The following is a 26,091-nucleotide window of genomic DNA, read 5'->3' as shown; positions in this document are numbered from 1 at the left end:
GTTTTGTGTGTTGCTTTGTTTCCTTTAATTTTCCTAATATGCTGTAAGGAGCTTGGAGTTCTCATTGCATCAAAATGAGCCTGCCAGTACCCCCCAGATGATGCCTCTCTTTTCCTACTGGGAAGAAAAAAAGGGTTCCTGGAGAAACACTGCAAGGATCAGATGATCTCGCTCTATTAATGAATTACTTGGGATTTATCAGAACCATTCTAAAGATATTTCTTTGGAAGATGATGTGTTTGGTTATTATTATTCAAAGTCTGTCCTTCCCATAAGTGTGAGTCCTCCAGACAGCATTGAAAACATTTGCTGGATTATGGCCCTCAATTTTTTTACAGAATTAGGTAATGTTAAATATAGCTAAGATTTAAGCTTTAGAACTGAACAGAAATATGCAGGAGATCCACCTTCGCTGACATGCAAGACAAGAGGGTTGCAACCCAGGAAAGTGCTTTGATTGCAAAGGGGGAAAAGGTATACACACAAGTAGAAAAACCCTGAATGCATGAGCCAGGGTTAAGCAGCCATGTACCTTGGCAGAATTAACTCAGGCATCCTTGCGCTGTTTCTTTATCGACTTACAAAACATCACTCTTTTCACCATGGCCCTAAAGGGGAGTTTCAGCTGTACACCACTGGCTCACACAGCACTAAAACGTAAAAAAAACCCTGAAACAGAAAATCACTTCTTTGGTTTTCTATTTCTAAGAGCTATCAGGGTCTTGCAGGGGAAAAAGGGATCTAGAACATTATGTATTGCTGCTACACCTAGAAGCAGGCTGAGCTCCCCAGAGACAACTGCTCTGTTCTCCTCCATGACAGCCAGACACAAGGAGTTCAGAAACCCTTCCAGGGCCAGCAAGGAGAGTGCATCACAAGTGTAACATTTCCAAAGTTGCCTGCACCAGGGAAAAGATTCCAAGTTTTATAAGTGATAAAAAGAAACTCTTTTATGGGCCCAGGGAGGACTAAGCAGACTTTGTTCTACTTGGGAAACCACTAAAGGTTGCTGGATTATGAGGAGTAGCCAGAGGTGATGACAGTTATCCTTTTAAGCCCTTTGCTGATTTGTTTCACCAGGACTCTGAGCACTCCCTACGCCTAGAGTTACCTTTCCACAGTCTGTCAGAAGTGACTTTCTCTGGGGACAAGTAACGTCTGGATTTTCACTGCGCTTAGCTTAACAAGGAGGGGACTGGGAATGAAGGGACTAGTCTGACCTAACACCTCCCTCTGGGGCTTGTCATATAGTGCTCTTTTGCATATACAGTAAAAGCACAAGCAAGCAGCTACATTGTGCTCTTAGTCTTATGGCATTAACTGTGGTAGCAATAAGAACTACAGACATCTTAAGATGGATAGATCAGCCCAAGCAAAGAATGTGTTATAAGCCAAGAAGGCAAAAGGTAGATTTCTCTGGAGAAAGGCAGAGAATACATTTACATATAAAAATCTAATACACAGTAAAAAAGGAAAAGGGCATTACATAAATAATGCTAGGGAAGAAATGAAAAATACATACTTTTAAAGACATTCTAAAAACAGTTTCCAGCATCTGAAAACGTGTTGCTCAGTCGAGACCCAGAAGCGATGGGTACGAACCAGGCAGGCACATAAAGCTGTAACAAAGAGGCTAGAGGGGCACTGTAGAAGGCCAGTCACTCACAACTATCCTTTCCAGTTTCCTTCAGCTGTAGAGTGTTGCAAGACTATATTGTGGAGTATTTTTGTTAATATGCCCTGACCTTTAATAACTTGTAAGCACTTGCAAGTGGCCCCTGGCACAAGTGTGCTACTCAGCTAGAAAGAATCCTGTTGTGACCTGCTGCTGGTATGAAAGCAGAACCCATACTGCTGGAAAGGAGCAAAAGCACATGGGGAAGGAGGACTTTGCAGGGGTGATGCTGTGCCCTAACACTCTGCGTCTCTCAAGATAATACACATGTGGGATTCAAAGCAAGGTGCGAAGCTGAGCTGAGAGGAACTTGGGGAGCAGCACATACTGCATTATATTGTGCTCCAGCTCAGAACTTTAACCCTCTAGGCTGAAGAGCTGAGGTGTCCACTCTTCAGGACTGAACCCCAGCTGCTCACTTCTACCAAGAGCTGCTGTTTTGCTGTTCATATACAAAGATGGCACATACATACACACATTCCTCAGATCCTAACAGTGGCAACTGACAGCCTGTGCCTAAAGGAAACCTGCGCAACTCGTCAGCCTTGTTTTCTCTATGGGGACAAGTGAAGTGGTCCCTTTCTGTTACTCTTGATGTATGGAAACACTAAGTCAGCTTTAATGGCATCTTTTGGCTATTTCACTGATTTCCACTTTACCTGGTTTGCAGTTCCTACTGCCTCATTTTTATAGGATTGTCCTTTCTTTCAATTCAAATCAACTATAAGGGTGTAATGCAGCTTGATCGTTTGCACTCGAGCAAAGTCACTAGTAAGACTCCTGTAGGAAAGTATGGCACAGAGTCCACAAGAAGTAAGCAATGCTGGTGTCACCCAGCAAAGCAGCAAGTTAAAATGGACCATCAAATTCCAGAAACAGAGAAGAGTCCTGTTATTTCAGTAGAGAGCTACTTTACACTTCCCTGTGGTTGCCTTCTACCATGAGAAAGGCAAGCGGCATTGCAGCTAGTTTGCTCTTCCTGTGAAGTGGCTACCTTTCCCCTGAAGATAGGTGAGCTCTCTGATTGCTCTGGGTTTACACCTGAGGTACTGAACATCTAAAAGTACTGCACAAGCAAAAAAAATTGCATGTGAGACAAGAGACAGTCTGCATCCATTTCCCCCTCGATACATGGAAGTTGGTGGCAGAGGCTGAGCAGTTCTAATCAATGATAGTCAAAACTGAAATGAAATAGAAGCCTGTTTGCACAGCAAAGTCTGTAACTTCAGTCTGGACAGACAATGAGAGCAGGGACTGTATGCAACACCAGAACTACTTTTGGTTCAGCCATGAGCTGATCAGACTGGGGGAAAGAGGAATAAGAGTAAGTTGTTAAACAAAACCCTAATCCTCTGGGAAGATCTGATGGCCAAGAAAACGCTGGCTGCATCTGAATTTTCCCTCTGTGATTCCCAGATGAAAGCTGTATATTGCAAGTTGCTTCCAGTGGTGCTGGAGGGGACTTGTTGGATAACTGCATGCACTGGACTCCAGCAGGAAAAAGCCTTTTTAATGTGATCTAGTTTTTTGTCAAAAACAACTGTGTCTCTACATGAGGAAAAAACCTGCAAAAGTGCTGCTCTGCCCCTCACCAATGGAGATAGATCTGTTCTTTCATTTACACCGCATGATATCCAGGCAAGAAATACGCTCCACAGATAGAAATTGGTGCCACTCCCTGTCCATACAGATGTGCTCCTGGCTGCTAAGCAGCGGAATATGTCATGAGCCTCTACTTCTCCTCCAGTGAAAATCCTGCTGTGGAAATTGAGCCGCACTGCAGACGATAAAGGTGATGGTAATTAGCATTAGGGAATATTCAGAGAGCAAACTGTCCTCACACGAGTAGGGCTGCCACGAGCAACTGGCATCTCTGGTTATAAAGAGGTAAAATTCTCCAGAAGGGTACAAAGTACATGTTTCCATCTGAAGAGCACAAGGAAGGAAAGTAAGGAGGATTTATATTTCAGGGCTCCTCTAAGCACCTAAGGGTTTTGTTGTTGCTGTTTAAAGGAAGACAAAAAAACCACCATTTCCTAAAGAATTCTATTTGGAGACTGCCTTACTGCAGAATCTACTTTGAAGAGTATTAAGCTAAGAAGGAATAAGATGCTCTTGTTCCTGAATAAGAATTGCTCAAGAAATGTTCTGTTGCACTTTACATTCACAGCCTGCCTCGGATGCAAATGAACTCTCAAGTGCCAGCAGGCCCTCAGACAGAAGCTCTCCCCAAGCACTCTGCAGCAATGGCTTTAAACTCTGGTAGCACTGTGACCACATAAGCTAATGTCAAGGTTCTATTTCCCTCATATCCTTAGCTATTATGAACATTGCCAGGAAGAAGAAGAATCAGAGTTCACATGTAACCAGGGGCAAAGGCAGTCTAACTTTCTACCTTGAGTAGTCAGGCTGAATGTTAACATCTTAAAAGGTAAATTTAAGTTAAATAAACAACCTCTTCTACTGCATGAAATATAAGCCGTTAGAAGGGAGAGGTGCCAATGCACATATTGGACAAACTGAGACCCCAGACTGACATGCACATTGTGAAAGGGTTTATCTCAAAGCCACTAGAGGGGTCTGTTAGCTGAGTATGGTGGCAGTCACTTCCCAACTGCTATCTCCAGCACAGGAAAGACAACCTTCTTGCAGTGAATTAGGGGTTCAGTTCCAAGGGGTTTCCAGTTGTGACCTAGGACAGTACAGTTAGGTGTTCCCTGCTTCTCCCCACGAGCAAAAGGCAGACCCAGCTTTGAGAAGATAGTACCTGGAAGAAGAGTACAGCATTTAAACTGTCGTTTAAACCACGACACTGGGTCACAGCATTTTTCAGCTCCACTCTTGGTTCTGTGACAGCCTGTTTCACATTTGACAGAAAATGGTTAATGCCAGCAAGGCTGAATGACTTCTCCTACACCAGGAATCAGCCACTTGTCTGTTTGCACTTTGCTGCTATGGCACTACATAATGGTCTTTGTAAGGGAAATAGCCAAAACAGTGATCAGTGCCATTCAGAAGCCACCATGGAAGTAGAGACTTAATAGCCATAAAAAATGAAATCTTTCAGCGATGATAGAAAGAGCTCTTTTGGGGCAGGTGGAGGCCTCGGTGAACAAGAACTTGCCGTGTTGTCATTGTCTGTGCCACCTAAAGACCTGGCTTATGCTTGTCTGTAACACAAGGCAGAGTCCAGCCTGGCAGCATTTTGTACACATGCTGTACCGCTGGCTGAGAAACTTGAACTACATTTTCTTCTAAGATCTACAGACTTTTCATTTCCTCCTTTTTTAGCTGAACACTGAAACAGATTTTTACCTTTCTTTATTTCTTCCCTTCCCCATGTTTATTTTTTCCTTCCATGATAAAGTGACAAAAAGGCAGGTAGAAAAGAAAAAAAAGAGAGAAAAGGAAAATAGAAGAAAAAACCAAAAGTGAACTTGTATGAAATTGCAAATAAAGCATTCTCTTTGAAAACCTGTGGCATTATAAAAACAAAATGAACTAATTATTTTTCATCCATCTCCAATTATTTTCACATTTAGCAAGGCAAACTCAAAACCACAACCTCCAAATCACAGCATGGATACCAGGGGTGTAGAACCAGTCGCTGATCATGTACTAAGTAGCTGTACCCTTCAACTAATGCTATAGAGCACATCTGGAAATTGTCTCTTAGATGTCACATCTGTCTTAGGGAACCAGCCTTCCTGGGGAGGGTGACTCTTAAAGAGAGCTGTGTGCCACTGTTCAAAAATCACCCTAAATCCACACTTCCTGCCTACATAGTGTTTAATAGCTGTTTGCCCACATGTTAGGGTCCCTGCTAAGCAGTTTGTGCCTACAACCCTTCCTAGATAAAATTAAACAGGCCTGGTAAAGAATGTGCCCCCTTTTGGCTTTGGGCATGTGCCCCATTACCCCTCTTCTCCATCCTCAGATTCTAGAGAAGCATTGAGAGAGTAAAGACAACCTCTATGGGCTATTGTCTGGGGCAGGAGCCAGCCTTCATCCCAACTCCCTTCTTTACTCTGCAAACAAGCTTTACGCCCTTTTCTCTGCAAGCTGCAGAAGTCAAGGAGACAGGCTTCTTACAAACATCTACACAGTACTTGTGATAGGTGCACACAGAGCATGTGAGCAACCTGTGCAGGGGCAGAGGACGAGTTTCACCCAGGTGCCCTTGTGCCGAAGAGAAGATTCCAGTGGCCAAGTCCTTGTCACACATGAATGCTAGCTCCTCTGAGCAGCAGCCATAGCGATGCAGAAGGAGCAAGGAGGTAAGTGCAGGCCACCTTGGAGACAAAACTGAACTGAAAACAGAATGAAAACAAAAAAATCAATTCAGCTGAACTGAACCAGGGCAGGCAAAGTACAAAGGGTCAAGAAGACAAAGCCGAAAACAATAGACCAGCAAGATTAGTATCACTTGTGAAGAAGATCTGGGACACTACTGAAGGAGAATGGAAAAGGCTTAAAGAAAAGTATAAAAACTAGAAAAGATTCCTAATTCTGAAGCCTGACATACCACTACCACACTTGCAGCTTGATCAGCACCAGCCTCACACAGTTCTACACTTAAAGAGAGGGTTTCATCTCACAACTTTGATTCCTTGAAATTAGCGATGGTCACTTAGAAACAGAATAGTTAGGGCTGGAAAGTACCTTAAGATCATCTAGTTCCTACCTCCCTGCCATGGTCAGGGACACCTCACACTAAACCATGTCACCCAAGGCTTCATCCAACCTGGCCTTGAACACCGCCAGGGATGGAACATTCACAACTTCCTTGGGCAACCCATTCCAGTGCCTCACCACCCTCACAGTAAAGAACTTCTTCCTTACTTACTGGGAGCTGTTTATTTTTCATTAACAGAGCCATGCAAATGAGATCTTAAGACAACCCCAGACTTCTTGTGGTCTTTACATCACTGTTCTGAGCTTTGCATATTCATGCCCTGGTCTAATTCAATTGGAGCAGGACTTCAAGATTCCTGCTCAAGATTTCCCCACTAGCAACTAGATGCTTCAGCATGGTTTGACCCATGCATGCAAACTCCAGTTTTGGGAAATCTGCAGGCACTGTACACAGGATGCTCTTGGTGAGTTGGACTGCTGCACAGCCACAGACTCAGCAGGCAGTGTCATGAGCAATGTGTTAGCTAACACTTCTAGAGTGTTTGCTCTCCCATGTTGGCCCAGGGGAGATATGTCGCATGGGCACACCACCACTCACTGAAAGTGTAGGACTTACGGCCCATGGTTATACAGAGCAATACACACAGAAGATGGCTCTGATGTAATGTTGATGTGGATCAACATCTTCAAAATCCACTTGGTCTGCAATTTCTAGTGTGAAAATCAGCCCCTATTAAGGAAAGAGAAATGCCCATGAAGTTCAGCTGAATGACTATTTTCTCTTTTTCCTGTCCTCAGACATCAGCAAAGTGCCACAGTATGCTGTTACATGATGTGCTCTGCCCTAGAGGCAGGTTGATTAGGGCTGGAAGGAAATGATCTTTAAGCTAATGTTATTCAGAAGTATGAGAAGTCAAGAAACATTGCAAAACCAGTAGGTTGAAGAGATTAATTAGGCAATCCCACCTGGAGACAAAGCAAATTTGCCTGCCGTTATATAGTGAAGTCTTTTTCAATTCTCCCTCTTGAAGACCAAGGGCTCCTTCAGCTTTCTGATAATGTAAAGAGGATTAGTGAAACAGAGGTAGTCAAAGCCCTGCCATGGGCAAAGGGCAAAATGAATCAAAGCCACTTGACATTTCTTAGCTGCGTAGGCAAAGCTGACCTTGTCCCAGGAGCAAGGAGTTACAACCGATCCATTCCTCCTACTGGAAGCTGCAAGATGAGTGAGCATGCAGGGCCAGGCTTTGGACTGAGAGCCTGCCTAGCAAGTCCAATTTTCTGCTCCCAGTACTACTGACAGGATGGAAGAGATAGAAGGCAGCAACTTCTACTGTAGGTGGGAAGGGGGTCTCGCAGTCACGCAACAGCCTCCTCTGCATATACCACACCTCCACCCTCAGGGACAGCCCAGATCTCCAGAGCTCTAGAGATTCCTTGTGCCTTTTGCAGACTGAGCATGCCCCTGTACAGCCCCTCTACCCCCTCTGCCACCATCGCATCACCTTCTCTTCTGTGCAGGGTTCCTTGACACGTTCAGCAAGCATACACAGTGGGATAGTAAGTCACACAACTGTATCCAGAGGATTTTAACCTCATTATAAGTGCCCTGCAGCTCAGGAAACCAGGTGTATAACCTCTCATACCTACCTGACACCATCGTGAATTGATTCAAAACTATCCTGTAACAGCTAATGTCACTTTGGGTAGCAGAAATCCTTCTAATGGTCTATTTACATCAATACAATTTTAAGAGGGGCATTTATTTCCATTACTCCAATATGGATGTTTCATATTCTCAGAACAACCTCTCTCTCTCCTGGGATAGTTCACACTAAAATCCCATACAGGAGATTTACAAGGGACAGACAATAGTGTTTTTCATGTCGCTTTAGAAGTCAAGGACAGTGTGTTTCCCTTTGTATTAAAGCTTAGGAACTATGCACTTAAGAAAAAAAAAGTAAGTCTCAGTGAGAAGGATGAATGCAGTCTAACAGCTTTTAGAGAGCCCTGCAGCTCATTTTATGTTTGTGGTGTTGAATTCTGTTGTCTTTGCCTGCCTCTCATCATTTGGTTTCCTGAACCCCTATAAAAGAGACCACGAACGGCAGCTTCTGTTCACCATGTTCCCTCACTGCTTGTAAGTGCTTGCTTCAGCTAAATGAACAGGAGAGCATTCCCATCCTCTCCTGCCACAACTTATGCATATCATCTTGTGTATGTAGAAACTCGTCGATTTTATAGGAAGAGTTTGCTCTTTTATTGACCACTAGAATGGAATTGTGCAATATCAGATGCATTTTTCTATGGATTGCAGCCAAAAGAGGAGATTTGCAAAAGGATACAAGTATTGAAAGGCAATGGAAAAATCAGTGTCTTTGTTCCTCTATGGTGGCAAGAGAGTGCAAAACTCCCTTAAAGTGGAGCTTCTGTTTAGTTCAGTTCTCTGCAGTATCAGCAATGCAGCACACAGCCTGGAACACTGGCAACAGCCCCCACAAAGGGCATTCCTACATCCGAGAGCACTAACAGTCCGGCTCCGTGGCCTTCTGCATTCAAAGATGAATTGCAGACTAAGCCTTTATACATATGGGGACATTCTCTTTGAGTCTAGAGGTAGCTAGGAGAGCATAAGTGTTTGTTTCCAGTCTCTTCCTTTGGCAGAGAACACAGAAGTGAGACTTTACAGTAATATAACGTACACGTACAAGATCCCCACTCTGTATGGAATCCGACTATGTTTCCTCCTCTAGTAGGAGATATATATGAGAAATTAAGATGATTTGGCTTTCTAGAAGGAAGAATACAATAGATAAAGTCAGTTCAAAACTGACGCAACCCATGCATTTAATCAGATGCAAATTCAGTCTGATATGAAGTTTGGCAGGTGACAGACTCAAACTTTCAATGGCCCCACTGTTACCACAACAGACACCTTCTGGGCTCAGTGTTTTTCTCCAGTACAGCTGCTGTTACCAAAAGCATCCTATACCAATGCCCAGACAACTTAGCTTCTTTTCTTCAGGAGAAATTTATCCCCTGAAAACAGCTAGGTTATCACCTCTGTTACTTCTAAAAGGTTGTTTTCACATGTAAAGGCTTCATTAGCTTTATTTACACTTGCATTCAAAACATGCCCTCTCCTGTCTTTCAGTTACTATCACTTATGCCCTAATGCTCAAAAGATTTATGCTTAGTGAAGGAAGCAGAAAAGAAGCTTTTAGCCCTGACAGTTTATTCCTCCTCTTTCTTTGTAATAAAAGACAAAGTTTGACCTTGAACAATGCTCCATCCCTGGCAGTGTTCAAGGCCAGGCTGGACGAAGCCTTGGGTGAGATGGTTTAGTGTGAGTCATCCCTGCCTATGGCAGAGGGGTTAGAACTGGGTGATCTTAAGGTCCTTTCCAGCCCTAACTATTTTGTGATGCTGAAATTCCAAGCAGGAGCAGCAAGTTTCAAAATTACTCTTCTCACACTCACACATACATCTGCCTTTCCCACGACCAAAAAACCCAAAACATAGAATCACAGAATTATTTGGGTTGGAAAAGACCTTAAGATCATCTAGTTCCAGTCCTCTGCCATGGGCAGAGATACCTCACACTAGACCATGTTGCCCAAGGCTCTGTCCAGCCTGGCCTTGAACACTGACAGGGATGGAGCACTTAACCACTTCTTTGGACAACCTGTACCAGTGCCTCACCACCCTAACGGGAAAGAAATTCTTCCTTATATCTAGCCTGAACTTCCCCTGTTTAAGTTTGAACCCATTACCCCTTGTCTTATCACTACAGTCCCTGATGAAGAGTCCTTCCCCAGAATCCCTATAGACCTCGTTCAGGTACTGGAAGGCTGCTATGAGGTCCCCACGCAGCCTTCTCTTCTCCAGGCTGAACAGCCCCAACTTTCTCAGCCTGTCTTCACACGGGAGGTGCTCCAGTCCCCTGATCATCCTCGTGGCCCTTCTCTGGACTTGCTCCAACAGTTCCATGTCCTTTCTGTGTTGAGGGCACCAGAACTGCACACAATGCTCCAGGTGAGGTCTCACAAGAGCAGAGTAGAGGGGCAGGATCACCACCTTTGACCTTCCCAAATCCCACTCATGTTGTAGAGAGCTTAACTCTCCAACTCCTTCAGGGTTCCTACAGGATCAAAATTGAAGGCATTGCCTCCATGAATCATAGAATCTATAGTATCATAGAATACCATGTTGGAAGAAACCTCAAGGATCATCTGGTACAACCTTTCTAGACAAACATGACCTAGACTAGATGTCCCAGCACCACGTTCAGCCAAATCTTAAGTGTCCAGTGTTGGGGAACCCACCACTTCCCTGGGGAGATTATTCCAATGGCTGATTGTTCTCATTGTGAAAAAATTTCCTCTATAGTGTCCAACTGGAATCTCCCTAGCAGTAACTTGTGCTTATTACCCCTCCCCTTTTCCATGTGACTCCTTGTTAAAAGGGATCTTTCATCTTCTTCATAGTCACCCTTTAAATATTGGAACATTTTGGTAAGGTCTCCCCTGAGCCTTCATTTCTCAATACTGAACAAACCCAGTTCTTTCAGCCTTTCCTTTACACTGCAGGCTTCCCAGTCTTTTAACCATGTATGTAGACCTGACCTGGACTCTCTTCAGCTTGTCCACATCTTTTTTGTATAGCAGGGACAAAAACCGAACACAGTATCCCAGGTGTGGCCTGATGAGTATCAAATTGGATAATGAGTTCTCTGCTGGTGATGCCCTTGTTGATACAACCCAGCATCCCGTTGTCTTTCTTTCCTGCAACTGCACACTGCTCACTCATATTGAGCTTGTTGTCGATCAGGACTCCCAGGTCCTTTTCCACAGAGCTGCCAAGTAGATCCCAGCTGCACTCCTGTATTGTGTTTACCCAGGTGCAAGACCTTCCACCCATCCTTATGGAATTCCATCAGGTTCTTGTTAGCCCACTCTTCCAGCCTAACCAGGTCATCATGCAGGATGGGTCTCCCAACATTTCCACTTTCCCACTCAGTTTGGTGTCGTCATCATACTTGATCAGGGCATGCTTGATAGAATCATAGAATAGTTTGGGTTGGAAAGGACCTTAAGATTATCCAGTTCCAGCCCCCCTGCCATGAGCAGGGACACCTCCCACTAAACCATGCCACCCAAGGCTCTGTCCAGCCTGGCCTTGAACACCGCCAGGGATGGAGCATTCACAGCTTCCAGATCACTTACAAAGATATTAAATAGTGTTGGGCCCCAGAGCAATCCCTGAGGACCCCACTAGTGACGCGCCATCAGTTTGAAAAGGACTTATTTACCACCACTCTCTAGTGCAGCCAAATCAGTGAAGAGAACTACAAAACTGACACTGCTTTTAGGACGCATCTTGGAACCTCTACAGGAATAAAACCCTTCAGAGCACCGTGGTCACATAAAGAGTAAGTTCAGTTACCCAGTACCCCAGTGAGTTACTGTGCAACAGCAGCACTCCTGAGACAGCTGGTAGGAGACGTTTTCAGGCAGCCTGTCCCCTTCTACCCTATTCTTTAAACTTAGAAACAAAATTTATATGAAAGTTTTCAGATTTCTTTTTTCCCTGCACTCTGCTGAGAAGAGGTTGGGGGTTAAAAATACAGACCAAGAATGTTAACAGAAAACCAAGAGACATTGTCCAGTGTAGTCTGGTTTTTCATTTCATACCATCTGATTTAAGGGTGAAGCGAGAGGGAGCATTCATTTAAGCAGCTGTAATGAAAAAAGATTGATTGAAAAGTCATTTTTACTCCATTTCTTATGGATAAGAGTCCCAGGTGTCTGTTTTCCTTATATTTTCTTTTTAATGGCTATTCCCTATTCAGCCCATAAGCTTCAAGGTCAGCTTCAAGTCAAATTACACTTGGCACAAGATGCTCAGCATCTGCAAACCCAGCTATGGGATCCCTCTCCCTCCTGTCTCGCACTGGATCTTCCATTCTGGGCTCTCAGCCTGGCAAACTATATTAAAGTAAAACACTTGGGGTACAAATTGTCATTTTTTGCATTTAGGTGTCATGGTGGATGCCACACAGGCAAATGTCTTAAAAAGATGGCAAACGACATCTTACTAATAAAACATGCAAAGTCAATGAAGAAAGTAATGAAAGAAAGTGCATGTCTAACTACATCTAGACATGCTTACGCTTGCAGTTACGGACTGCTTGTAAAAGCCAAAGCATACAGGGCAAACTGTGTCCTACAACCTCCCACGCGCATGAATAGTGAGGGACAGTTGCTTATCTCCTACTAAACAAATAAAATCTAGCAGGCAACAGAAGGAAATATGAGACTGTAAGAATGCTGAGTGGTAGGAAGGATATCTTATTGCCAGATACTGGATAAAAAACAGGCCTTTGGAAAGCTGGCTTATCACCAGTGTTTAGAGGGTAGGGACTGGAGGTATAGATTTTACACACACATATTTGCACACATTACATACATATATAGGCATTATCTGACATCTGCCCCATCTGTAAGGGTTAATAATTCACTTGCCTTGGCAATATAATGTGGAAGACAGAAAACAGCATGCATTTGCTGAAATAAAAATATGAGGGGGGAGGGGTGGAAAATAAGGAAAAGTATCTAAAAAAGGAAAAGAATTTAAACCCACAACTTCAGAAAAATCCCTCAGAAAGCTGAACAGCCCATAAGTGATGAGTTCAAGCTGTAAGATGAATTTGCACTCTTCTGTGTGGCACTGCAAAAGCCTTCCAGGAACAGCAGTGATTCCAGCTAGTTAGAAAATGGTCTGTAAGAGCTAAGTGAAAACAACAGTCCTCTTCATCTTAGACCCCACTCCTACTTACTCATCCACAAACATGACACAAGCATCAGTGCTCGTGATGACTGTCACAGCCTGAGGAGGAAAGCACCATCCTACCTTTGGATGTAAAGTGCACTCATGCAAATATACTCTCTGGTGACTAACTCTTCATCTCTGTCCCTGAACTTCACAACAAGCAGTTAAGAACCATCATGAAAACTTCCTAAAAAGGCTAACCTGAAGCACTGTAATAACTCTTAAAAGACCAAAACAGAAAAAAATATCCTCAAGGTTCTTAATCCATCTTTCTATGAAGAGGCCCTTCGGGGTTTTCTCTGCCTTTTAAGGAAGGGAGCTAGGGCTCAGCAGCTGCACCATGTGTGAAATATTATAGCACTTGTTTTTAACTGCTGGATGAGGTGCCTAATGATTCTAGGGAGATCTGGCTACTGCTGCAAACATGCCACAGCTGTAAGGAGACAGAGGTGTGTATCCAAGTTTACAACACATCTGCGGGAATATTGAGTATTTGTATCCAAAGCTCATTTTTCAGTGGATTCTTCATAACGGAATATGAAGGATGACCGAAACAGTACAGTTCTGAATAGAGAGATGATCTTATGGTCTTTTCCCACAGGAACACAAAGATTCTTGCTTAGATTTATTTTGTGGTAGAGTGAAGAACAAAGGATCAACAGATAGGCCCAAGCATATCTTGAAGCATCAAGGCTAGGCAACTTGCTTCTCTGAGTAGCTTTCCTAGTCAAAAAATGGAAGACATAATATGGAGCTTCTGTCAGGCCCCAGGAAGCTGGTATCTGGGCTGTACATAGCTATACATCCTTAGCAGAGAGCAGACCAAAGAGGTCATGGAGAGACTTGGTTACCTCAAAGACAGGTAGAAAACTGAGCAAGGAGTTAGTTATGAGCTTACAGCTTGAAAGATGCAAACAGAGCCTGAACTGAATTAAGCCCAAGATTGACTGATAAAATTAAGAACAAAAATAAATCTTGTAATTCCTTATCTATTCCTCTGTGAGGTGATTCTCCAGGGCTGGGCAGTCACAGTTCTGCTCTTCCATAAATAAGATGCTGCTTGCACCTGGGCAATCTTTGGGATTAGCTGCCATATCTTAATGCTTCAGGTTGTGAGCATAATCAAACATCCAAGAAGAAATCTCTTTACCAAGTTAAAAAAAACCTGACATGTTCCATATGCACAGGGCTGGCATTTGGACATTAAATCTGCAACACCCAACTGCCAAAATACTTCCTAAAACTCCAGAAATATAACTCCCCATTGTGCCCTCACTTGACTGCCAAAGGGATCCTTTTTATCCCTTCTTTTGGCCCTCCCACACAAAAGTTCCTAAAGATGGAACAAGCACCCAATTTCATATTTGGCAATGCTAGAAAAAACACAGCAATGGCCTTGAAATGTTTGCCATTTCTACTTGTCTTGACACTAATTATACACACAAGGCAGCTTCATCTGCGCTGGGCAGAATGGCTCGATGCACAGCAGAGTTCAATGCCTTCAGATCCATGCATTTCCAAGCGAGTCAAGCGTGCATTATAACTGCAGTCACAGCAAGTTTCTGATGCTTTTCTCCAAGAGCAATCGCTCCTTTTAATTTTGCTTTTCCTTATCTCCCCTCTCCCTTTTTTGTTTTAGTTTTTCCTATAAACCACAAAGTTTCTCTGAGACAGTCAGAACATGACTTCCATCCAGTTGTTTCATCAGGCCAAGCATGCCACCCACTTTTTGCATTCCTTTTTTTTCCTCCCCTATTGAATAAACTCTCCATTATCAAAATAAAACAACATCATTTACAAAGTACCGCCTCAGCAGCATGCCTCAGCCCTCATTTCACAGGGCTATGCCAGCAGCCACAAACAGAATCAAAGCACCCAATTAAAAATCCATATTCATTAACAAACATCATGTGTACTGTAATGCCCTGCATTGACTATGCCACTGCAGGAGATGGGAAACTTGCTGAGTTTTCCTGCTCTCAGTCTGAAGCACTATTTTATTAAAGGAAGGGTTTTATCTTCGTTACTCCACAAGCCAGCAAGAAGAGGCCCAGTGTCCTATTAGCCCATCAGGCTAGGACATCAGAAATGACAGCTGTTGACCTTTTGCCTTAGAGAGATGCCAAACACGGGACCTTGCCAGAATGAGAAGCGCACAGAGAAGACCATGAAGCTGTGCCAGACCTTTCCCACTGAGGTCTTTAGGTACCAACAGGGCCAGTGGCAAACCAATCCACAGCATTACAAGTAGCCAACATAATAAACTCTGCATATGCTTGATTGATGCAACTCATTGGCTTGGCAGGGCCAGATCCAGGCTGATGTAGTAAATTAGCATATTGCCTTGGCTTCAGGGAAGTTACGTTGATTTACACCATCGACAATTTACCACTGCAGAAAGCCACATACCGTAAGTACGATATTTCAGACCTATACAATGGAGTTATATGAACACATGCCAGGATTATTTATTTATTTGTACCCACAAGCCTGACATTTACAACTCTTTATAAATACGAGCTGGGCAATTTGCTTTCTATTTTTAGCAGGAATGCTTTGTGCAGGGAACAGCTGTCAGCCACTGGATCTGTGCTCCTCAGAGCAGCAGGCTTCAGACAAATAGAGGCCTCGGAATTAAATTGGAGCACAAGGGTCATTGCTTTGTGGTGGAAAAGCAGCTGAAGATAGTAGACAGCAAGAAAAACCAACCAGTTAGGAAAGAAACATTCCCAGAGCTTTTCCAGCCTATTTTCCTAAGAAGAGGGAGCTTACATGATCACACTGCATATGTATAAGTGTGACTGTCAGTTCTTCCTGAATAGCTTCAGAGCTCACTGCCCAATTCTGACCATGTTCAGCAAACATTTGCAAGACTAAGATATTTCTCCTGCCTCCAGGAAGCCAGGTAGAGGTGAAAGATTCTGCTGATAATCTCACTGTGGGAAAACGTGAACTCAGCCTTCTAGCAGATCCAAAGCTATGCAAACCCAATACACACATCAATAGGAAATCAGATCTCAACAGATCTGCAGTCTTCATGCAGACACTCACCTTGGCACACGAAGGAAGATGGTGTTTCCCCAGGGTGGACCCGTGCAGTGATGAACACCACTTTCTGTTCAGCCCCTGGACGAAGGTTCGCTGCAGCAGAAGGGGGTGGTAGGGGACAGAGGGGAAGAGAGAGATAAAGATCCTTAAATAGGGTCCCATGTGTGGGAAAAAAGAGCCATTACTTGTTAAGGCATATCCTTTAATTAAAACCGGACATACATTGCAAATAAGCACAATCTATAACTAAAGGAGGCAGTATCTGGGTATCCCATACCACCCCATATAGCAGACTGCACAAAGGCTGCATAGCTAATGACATGCAGCCAAACCTGCAACAGCAAAGTTAGCTCTCTTTTCAAAACCCAAGACTTACTACAATGAGCTTAACTGCACTATAATTGCTCTCTCACTTGTGATAAATGTCCCCTTGGGGCGACAAGAACAACAGTGGGGGTCCATTCACAACGTTAAGCCAATTGCACCCTGCATTACACTTGATACAAGCCTTAACAGTGCCCAACAATGGTAAAGTGCTAACAAATGACATTTATTAGGCTTTGCTTTGGGGGATTTGAGGGGGTATTTTATTCTTATTTTTTTAATCTCTTAACTGTTTAGAACTGCATTTGCCCTGACAGAAAGAGATGCTCAAGAGCAAGAATGGAAAAGTGTCCAGGATTAAATCCAGCAAGCTTCTCCAGTGAGGGCATGAAAATCTGCCAGGTCCCCTTCAAATTACAGATAGGTGGGCGCCTTAGACCCCAACTATGCTGAATTTATACGGGTTAATCCCTCAGTACTGAAACCATACTATGACCACTTGCTTTAGCTGTAAACTACATGGGTTAAGCAGGATGTTTTCTCTGTCTGTGCAATGACTGCATTTAATAAAGAGGAAATAAAAATTACACTCTTTCAAAGTGGGTTCTGGGGATTTTAAAGACCATAAGAGGTCAGGACCTCAGTTAGATGTCTTATCTAGCTCTGAACACACACAGCAGGGGTAATACTAAACACAGCAGGATCCAATTGCTACAAACAGTTTAAATCTTTGTTTTGAAATATAAAGTTTACATACTAAAAGGAGACTAGAAACCAAATCCAAGCCTTTCTTTTTGTAATTAGCAAGATGTGTTACATATATACCCAACCACTGACTTTTAATTTCAAGGATGTTTGGGAGGCTTCAAGATCATACCCGAGTTATTTTGTTAATTTCCTGAACTCTTAAGAACGTGCAGCTTCCCCAGTGGTAAATCACACCTAGCAGCACCACAGGAATAATCAACAGAGTTTTGGTTGTTCTCTGGAGGCAATCTCAGCAGGTTTCTCTATTTCCTTTGCCTCCCTAAATGTCCTACAGCTGCTCACCCTGTAACTCAGCCATTCATTTGTTCTTTCATACTCCAACTTCACCACTCTCTGGTGGTTTTGACCCCAGAGGCAAAGAAATATAAGAAAGAATGTCTCTGACAAACATAGCAGCTGGGGGGGTCAATAGCGTCTGCAGAACACAAGTGGGAGGCAGCAAAAAGGAGCACACTACCTTCAGTTAGAAGTGATGACCACCCCACATCATTTGCATCAACATCAAGTGGCGTGGGAGGAAGGAGATAAATCAGCAGACCAACTTTAAAGAACAAAAGGAGAAGGCTGGTATCGCTTTCAAAAGAGGAGAGGAGTTTTCGTCCTCCCTTGGAAAAACAGCATTAAAGGGACAGCGGCTCAGCACAGAAGTGATGCTCAGCAACACGACTACCACTGTTTGGAGCTGGAACAGCTTCTTGGTCAGGAAATCTTTTGGACAGAAGATAAGTTTGGGGGTGTTTGTAGCTTTGCCTTTTTGTTTGGTTATAATTACATTTTTATTATTTATGCTTTACCCTTCATAACAGTTATTAAAATAATTTTTCAGTTCATTCTCCTCTTAAACTGAAGAGGACTTTCTCAATTTAGGGTTCACTGCAAAGCTGCTTGGAGTCAATGGGAGGTGCGGTACAGGGTGGTAATCAGGACCTTTCTTGCCTACTGCCCTGGGGGATGGGAGAGCACCGAATTGCCACCCTTCACTCAGTGCCAAGCAACTTCACTCCACCTTGGTTTACAATCCCCAAAGCATCACTCGTTTTCCAGCCAGTACATCTGCTGCAGAGCATGAACACACAACCTTACACGTACAGATCCTTCCGCAGAGGAAAGTGCGAGGAGAAAGGAGAGGCAGAGAGGAACTGGTTTGGATTGAACACAACCCCGTTATCCATCCCTGACATCAGTGGGGATGAGGGGCAGTGGGTTTCAGAAGAGTTGGAAGTGAAGACAGTTCTGGGAAAACGGAGGGTGGAAATGTGTTGCTCTTTTTTTTTTTCTCTTTGCTTCTCACTATACGAGTCTATTTTAATTAGCAATAAATTCGTTTTTCCCCAAAATCAAGTCTGCTTTGCATATGATGGTAATTGGTAAATGATATCCCTGTCTTTATCTTAACCCACTTTTCATCTTACCTTATCTTGACCCAAAACTTTTCATCTTACTTTCTCCCCCCGTCTGGTAGAAGGAGCATCTGGCTAAGGTTAATCCGCCAAACCAACAATGGAAACCACAACTACAAAACACCATTTCGTATTTTAATTTAAATGTTGCTTTGAAAACGCATTGTATTTTCTATTTCAGTATTGAAAAGATCAATCAAAATTAAAATGATTAGAAGTGTACAGCTTTGCTTAGTAGATGCCAAAAGCACTTCAGCAAAATGACAGAAAGGCATGCTCCATTTAGCCACAACTTTGCCAGTTATGGAAATGGAGAGAAATAGTCTGTTGTGATAGCCCTTCTACCCTTCCAACTGCTGTAGCAGTGAATCTTGGAAACCAACCTATTTGATGGAAAAGTTTTCCTAGGGAAGAAATTTGTATGTTTCTGGAATTTTTTCTTTTTCATATTCTCCTCCAGAAAGCATCTTGAAGATTGAACTAAACATTTTGTTTTCCCTCTGAATGCTACTCCCACCATCATCATTGACAATATTTGCCTTGACTTCAGATTCCAACTGGGACCTGAACAAACTACTGCTGAGTGTTACATCCTCTTAGCCTGTTACTCACCCACCAACATTTTGTTGCTCTGCTGCAGAGAATTCCCTCAGGCAAAGCTGTGAAGATCTAAGGTGCTAGTGAGAACAACATTTACCTCAACATCTCCTCTGGCTCTAAAGCCACTACAATGGTCATAAACACCAACTGAATGTCATACTGAAAAGAAGCCCTATTAGCTGCAAGCAAGAAGCTCATATCTTTCACTCTGAATATCACTTCAGCTATTTGGCCTTCAACTCATGTTCCTTCTTCTCTAATGCTATAGCATGTACAAGCCAACCACTTAAAGCAATCCCACTGGAAACAGTCCCACAGCTCTCATCCAGGAAACAGTGATTTCCACTCTTAGTTACATATTACACTAGTGCCAGTAAAACAGGGTCCCACAGAAAACATTTTCTACTAAAAAAAACCCAGAGCAAAATCTAAACCTTCACAGGAAGACAGCAAATTCTCTTCGCCACCTTCCTGCTACTATAAAACGATGAAAACAACAGTATTTGTGTGTAGTAGCTTAATAATAAGTATCTGGGAGTTTTCTGCAGAAATATTACTACCAAAATGAAATGCTGTAATGGAACTGAGGTAGAACTTTGCTTAGCATCCATGACACCATATCAAACCAGAAACAGACTGCAGAGAGATTGCAGATTTGTGGTTTAAGTCTTGTAGCCATGGTATGGTAGTGATGCAAGTTCGCAAAATACTACTAAGGCTGATAGCGAATGAAAGATGAGCAAGTCTGACCCTAGAAGTCTACTTCAGAAAGCCTTAACTGGCACCCACCAGGAGAACTTGAAAGTGAATTCCATTCCTTTTCAGAGGACTTCAAAGTTGGGACAAGGTGCTGTGAAAACCTTGCCTTTCTCCCTTCCAACATTTCACCCCATATATAGACCAAAAGGTTCAAATCAGAAGAAACGGAAATCCATCACTCTAAAAACATATGCCCCAAAACTCATTTGATTTAAATACCCATATATATATTCATGAAATACGTATATCCATTGCAAATAAATTACATGCTGTCTTCCCTTCTCAGGTACTTTGCAGTATGAGGTGGGCTGTTGCCAGCACCTTATATTCCAATCCCTGTGAGTTAATGACTCCACAGAGGAAATCAAAAGAACTCAATTGCATTACACTTCACTGTGCTGCCTCAGCTGGTGTGTTTCCAACAGAACTGTAACATCTGTGTCAAAAGCAAACACTAATGTCGTTGCTGTCCTGACTGCCTAGGCTCTACACATTAACTTGCTTTAGCAAATCAAATCCAAGCAGCATTTACTGTAGTCTGGCTTTTCCTAAGAGATCAGATTAGCACCTAAGCCCATTCGTTTTTGTTACTTCTGGCCACAGCTGTCATTTCACGTAAGAGAGCACATCTCAGCAACACAGTGCAAAACCACCATTTTTGGTCACTACAGATGGCACTGGACTTGGAGTCAAAACCACAGGCTTTTCTGTCTTGCCCTCTTATAGCTGGCTTGAGTGGTACAAAGAAACACACTGGCATAGAAGGTAAAAGTGATGCATTTGTACCACAGAGAGATGAGCAAAGGCTGGACTACAGCTTTTGACAGTCAGACACCTATTCCTATGCACTTTTACCTGGAAAAGGAGGCAGCAGTACCTTGCCTCCCATGCAGAATCCATGGAAGGTCAAGTCTGCATAAGGGAAGCACTGCTGCAATGTGTCCCAGTCCTCACTGACTCTCTTCACCTCCCACCATGTTTAGATAGTCCCATCTGCAGCACAGAGGAGTTCTGTTCACTTGTGCATGCACATCCTATCCAGCAACAGCTCTGCATGCAGTGCTCAAAACTGGGTCCAAACCTCTCAAGTTCTGGATTTTCATTCAGGTTGTGGCCCTGACTCTGTCAGGTGCTTAAATACGTGATTTGTTCAAATGGACTTCTATTGTGTTTAAAAATATACTTAAACATAAGCGTTGGCATAAGAGATTTGCTGAACTGGGGCCGTTTAGCAGGAAGCCTGCCTCTGAGATCGTTGTCACAATGTTTTAAAGTTGGAGATTGTGCAACTATTATCCTTTATTGCCCATTTTATGCCAAAGTCTCTCTTTCTTTTTACATTCTTCTTAAAAGCAAAGCTATTTTGGAGCATTTAATATTATTTAATCTCTTTACTCTGGCAGCATAGAAATTAGAGAGACCATTACAATGGTCCTGTGTGCGCGTATGCTTTATTGATGTATATGCTGACCTAATATCAAATTGATTTTGCTCAGCTTTTCTGCTGACCATGGAAAAATGCAAATTGGGGATTATATTTGCACACTAATTTTATTGGGCCCCTGTGTCTTCATAAAAAGATAAAGTTTGGGCTAATAAAAATAAAACATTTCTGGTGCTAATATAGGCAAATGTTTATGTAGGCAGGTAACAAATTGGTTTGCCATTTAGGGGAACATAAAGAGCACTAAAATCATCTTTAGGCAAAATAGATTGGTGGCTTTTGCTTAGCTTTCAGCTTTCATTTGCAAAATCAATTTAATGTAGCACAGTGTCTCAAAGACAGGGTGACGCAGGATTAAGACATTCATTGTATTCCCCCTCCAAAGCTCCCCCCTTATTCAGAAGCCCTGGGATTTGGGTTTGCTCTTGTTCAAAGCAAATTAAATATATTCCAGCAGAAAAGGGAAAAAAGGAACATTTCAACTTATGCCATATGCAAGCATCCTATAGGGACAAACACAGGGGCAGGGTAAGAAAGTGGGACTCAGTGTTGGGAAGGTAGATGCAGAAAGAGTTACCAACACTTGTCAGTGCTACCAGGAATCTGACAGTGTAGTACTTGTATTATCTCCTTGCCTAGCTATTGCTTTGTTCCTCCTTTTCTTCCTTCTTTCTCTGTAACAATGCCTCTTGCATCCCTTTAACAGCCAGCAATCTCTGCTGGAATGCAGCTAAGTGAACTTCAATGACAGTTTAAGTAGATGGGCATATATCAACAGCCTAACTTCTATTTACTGAAATGAGTTGACCTGTTTAAATTCCAGAGCAGGCACTATTTCTATTCAGCTCTTGGTTTCCATCCCCTCCTTCCCCTTCCCTTCCTCAATTGCAGGGTAGTTTGGAGGGGTTCTATGCAGTGGGAGGTTACATAAACAGTTTTGATGTTAATACTTGACTGCATTTTCAACTTAATAGCCCAGCAAAGAGATCTGACTGTAAAGTAAAAGGCCAGAAATATCTCCTGGTAAAATTATGCTGAAGCATAGATCAAACAACACTGCAGAGCTTATTTGCAAAATGAGAAATGGCAAACTACAGAGCAAGATCCCCCTTACCTCCCAGCCCCACTTGTTTGTTTTTAATCTTCGTTTCATCTTGGAAGCAACTATTTTTCCATTTGGGCTTTTCGATACTGGCAGCTTGATACACTTCTGAGGCAGGAAAATGGACCACACGCAAAGCCAGTCAAAGTACACTCATGTTTTTCCTCCCTCCTCATTTCCACCAACTAAACATACTCAAAAAAATCCAGAAGTGTTGTTTTCAAATTACACAAATGTATTTCAACATTGCAACATAGAGTCCCATGAATAAGAACAGAAATCTGGAATATGAACAGCACATTATTCATCCTCAAATGGCCAAGGTGATGACAACTCACAATTAAGAATGCAGACAGCAGCATTTAATGTCACCTACCTGAATCACTGTCATATCATAACAGTTTAGCAGGCAGGTCCCCAGCCTGCTTTCTTTTTCCCTTTCCTGCTTTGCTATTTATAAAGTCAGGTTGGAGTGTAGATCAACCCTTGCCCTCCAGAGACGAGAGGCAGGCAGTAAATTATGGGAAGGCTAAGTGGTACATCAAATGTGTCTCCTCAAAGCTATATATCATCTTGTTAAATTTGATGTCTAATCCCAGAACCCCAGAAATCATTCCCAAAATCCCAGAAAATGCATGTGCCCTTCAGATGATACAGAACAAGAAAGTAAAGTTTACCTGCAGGGAAAAGAAGAAAAAAGAAAAACCCATCAAGCCAAAAGCATTCTAGCCACAATTTGCTAAAAGTCTTCATTTTACCTGGGTCTTTCAATGCTGTTTCCTTAAATTCCATAGATTTAGAACTCACCCATCTGTATTTGAATACATGACCTCTGACCTACAGTACTCATCTCTATTTTTTTACCTTGCAGTGGCTGACATCAAATTACAAACTGAATAAACCAAAAACATGTTCTATTTATCTCTATTTTTCAATAGATAGAAATGCAGCATCTTGCACATGTAGCAGCACTTCTCTGGTTACCATCACTGACAGTAATGAAGATCTTTGGCCATTCCACAAGGTTCTCTTAATTGAGCTCCACAGCCCCACATCAGTGAAGATAAGGTAGAAACACTAAGGAGCTGCCTGCAGCCACAAAGGAAGCAGGCCTCATCTTTAGGGATGGAATTGATACTCACTGGTACCTATCTTGCTCTCTCTTTTCACAGCTATCCTCCCTCTAGAAATGCTCACCATCCCCACAGCCTTCATTTTACACAAAGGGATAGAAATAAAATATTCAGATACAAGACATTTCTACCTCCAATGCCACAGTTACATGGGTATCTTTTCAGTTTGACTTTAAAATCCAGGTAGTCGAAAGACAGTTCTAGGGCTTGTTATAAAGCAATTCTCTATCAGCTCTCTCCAGTAGAGAAGGGTATGACTATGTTTGTTTGCTACAAGTATGCATGGGCTGAGAGATAAGAGAGTAATTTATGTCAGAATTTCAGCCAAGAGAGCAAAGAGGGAATTACCAACCACTCACAGCCCAGCAGTTATAGGAGCAGCCAGGACACCTTTGTTCTGTTCTTTCCAGTTCTGCTGTGGATTTGCCCGTGATTAACCTCAGTCCTCAGATTTTCCCTTATAAACAAAAATGAACAGAACCATGTGCACTTCAGAACAGAACCAGGAGTCCCAGTACAGCTGCTCTCAAAACTCTGAATTTCCTAGAGATGCACAGCCACATCCATGCTTTCATCATGGATCCTTCCAAGGCAGGCATGTTGAAAAGGACTTCTATAGCTGCCATGAGATGCAACTCCAGTATCTGTCAGTCCAGCATCTCTAACCTCTCAATGCCAATGGATAAAATAGGGAAGCAATAAGCTGCAAAACAACATCCAGAAATTAAGGAAGATGTTTCTGGGAAGCTGGGAAACTGCAGCTGGAAAACCTCTACTCACTGAGACCAGTGAGTACTCTTCAACTGAGCAACAGGCAAAAACTACAACAGGATCAGAACTGAAAAAAAGTGGAGGGGTATGAAATGGTGGACAAAGCTGGACAGATACTTATTCAGGTACCCTGTTCTATACAGGGACAGGTCTCAATCTGGAGGGCAACAAAAAAATGAAAAGCAACCAAAGTTGTAGCCAGCTTGGCTAAAGACTCGAATCTGGGGGAGCAGTGAAGAAGTACAACCAATACTGTCACTGGATTCACCTCCTGTATAATGTCCTTTTAGACACTGACTTGATCAACGTGAACCCTTCTTTCTCATTCTTCTCAAACCACGAATTATAAAGAAGTGGGGACACCTCACACTCACTCACAGGGCCCAGGAGATTGGGTTTGTTTTTTTTCCCCTCTACATTGGATCCTCTCTGGGAGGAAGACGGGTGACTGACAGGGTTAAGCAGAATAAATCCCCTTCAGTGTACACAAGACCTGGCTCGAAAGCAGGACGTGCAAGGTGTTTTGCAAGAGGTTTTGGCCTTTACTGAACTATGACACTGTGTTCTTCAGTAGCTGAACTAGTGGTCATTAAAAGCAGCCTGCTGAAATTAGATTCATGAAGAGCAGTGCTCCTCAGAACGACACTGACTTCTCCAAGAAGGGCCAACACTCTCTTTGGAGAGAGGTTTGAGCCTGCAAGAAGAGAAAAAGACACTGGTGAAGAACCTCTTCTTCACATTCACAGCTTGCCCTAAATTGGAATTTGGACCTGAACACACAGCACCAAAAATTAAGACGGTCGGTAGAGGATCTTACACACCAAATTCAAGCTTCAAAATGCCTCAGCAAGATGTCTGATTCAGGATACCCTCAAGGCTGGAACACATACATCCCTAAACCAGCCAGAAACAAATTTGTCTTTACTGTAATGTTAGACATTGGTTTCAAATCAGGATGAGAAACATGTTTTTAATGTAAGGGGGATGGCAAAAATGGGGTGGAAAGTGCCCCCTTTTCACAAACACGAGGGGAGACTTCTGGACACACTGCCAGGCGCCTGCTTTTGTTCATTGATTCTTCACAGTTTTTTGATCACAGGAATGTGATATCAGGGAGACTGGCTTGGAGGAATCTCAGCAGTCCTAAATCAGTGTTAGTTATGTATATGTATTCCACTCACTCTTGACTATGACTCTAGCATCAGGAAGTGTCACAGACATGAACTCAGACAGAAGTGTACTAAGAATATTTGACTTGTACCACGTATCCCGCAGTCAGGCAGGAGAAAGTCCTGTCACACCCTTGTCCTTTCCTTCAGAAGAAAATGGTGAGATGCATGCCCAGAGGTAGGGTACTTCCCATACTCATCAAGGGCCAAGAATTAAGTGAGCTGCCATTCTTATTCAGATGCTGCTTATGACATTTTCCCCTCCGTTGCAAAAACAATTATCTCAAAGATGTTTAAATTCCACCTGGACACATAAAACCTCCTCCCACTCTTAATCAACCTGCCACGTCTGTCCTCTGCCTTACATCAAACTGAGAACAGTTCCTCTCACAGACATGATTCTTCTAAGATCTCTGTAAGCACAACATTAAC

At 42.9% G+C, this 26,091-nt stretch overlaps 1 protein-coding gene across 2 annotated transcripts in view; it reads right to left on the bottom strand.

The window, feature by feature from the left end:
• BEND5 (BEN domain containing 5) overlaps positions 1–26,091 on the bottom strand; it is a 977,708-nt gene that overhangs the window by 211,958 nt on the left and 739,659 nt on the right. For both annotated transcript variants that reach the window (XM_065673381.1, XM_065673382.1), the window contains exon 7: positions 16,193–16,282. In XM_065673381.1, the coding sequence (XP_065529453.1) occupies positions 16,193–16,282 (90 nt within the window). The remainder of the gene's footprint in view (positions 1–16,192; positions 16,283–26,091) is intronic.

Source organism: Lathamus discolor, chromosome 3, assembly GCF_037157495.1.
Source record: "Lathamus discolor isolate bLatDis1 chromosome 3, bLatDis1.hap1, whole genome shotgun sequence".
NCBI lineage: Eukaryota > Metazoa > Chordata > Aves > Psittaciformes > Psittacidae > Lathamus > Lathamus discolor.
The sequence above is the reverse complement of the archived record's forward strand: the minus strand, read 5'-3'. Positions and strand labels throughout refer to the sequence as shown.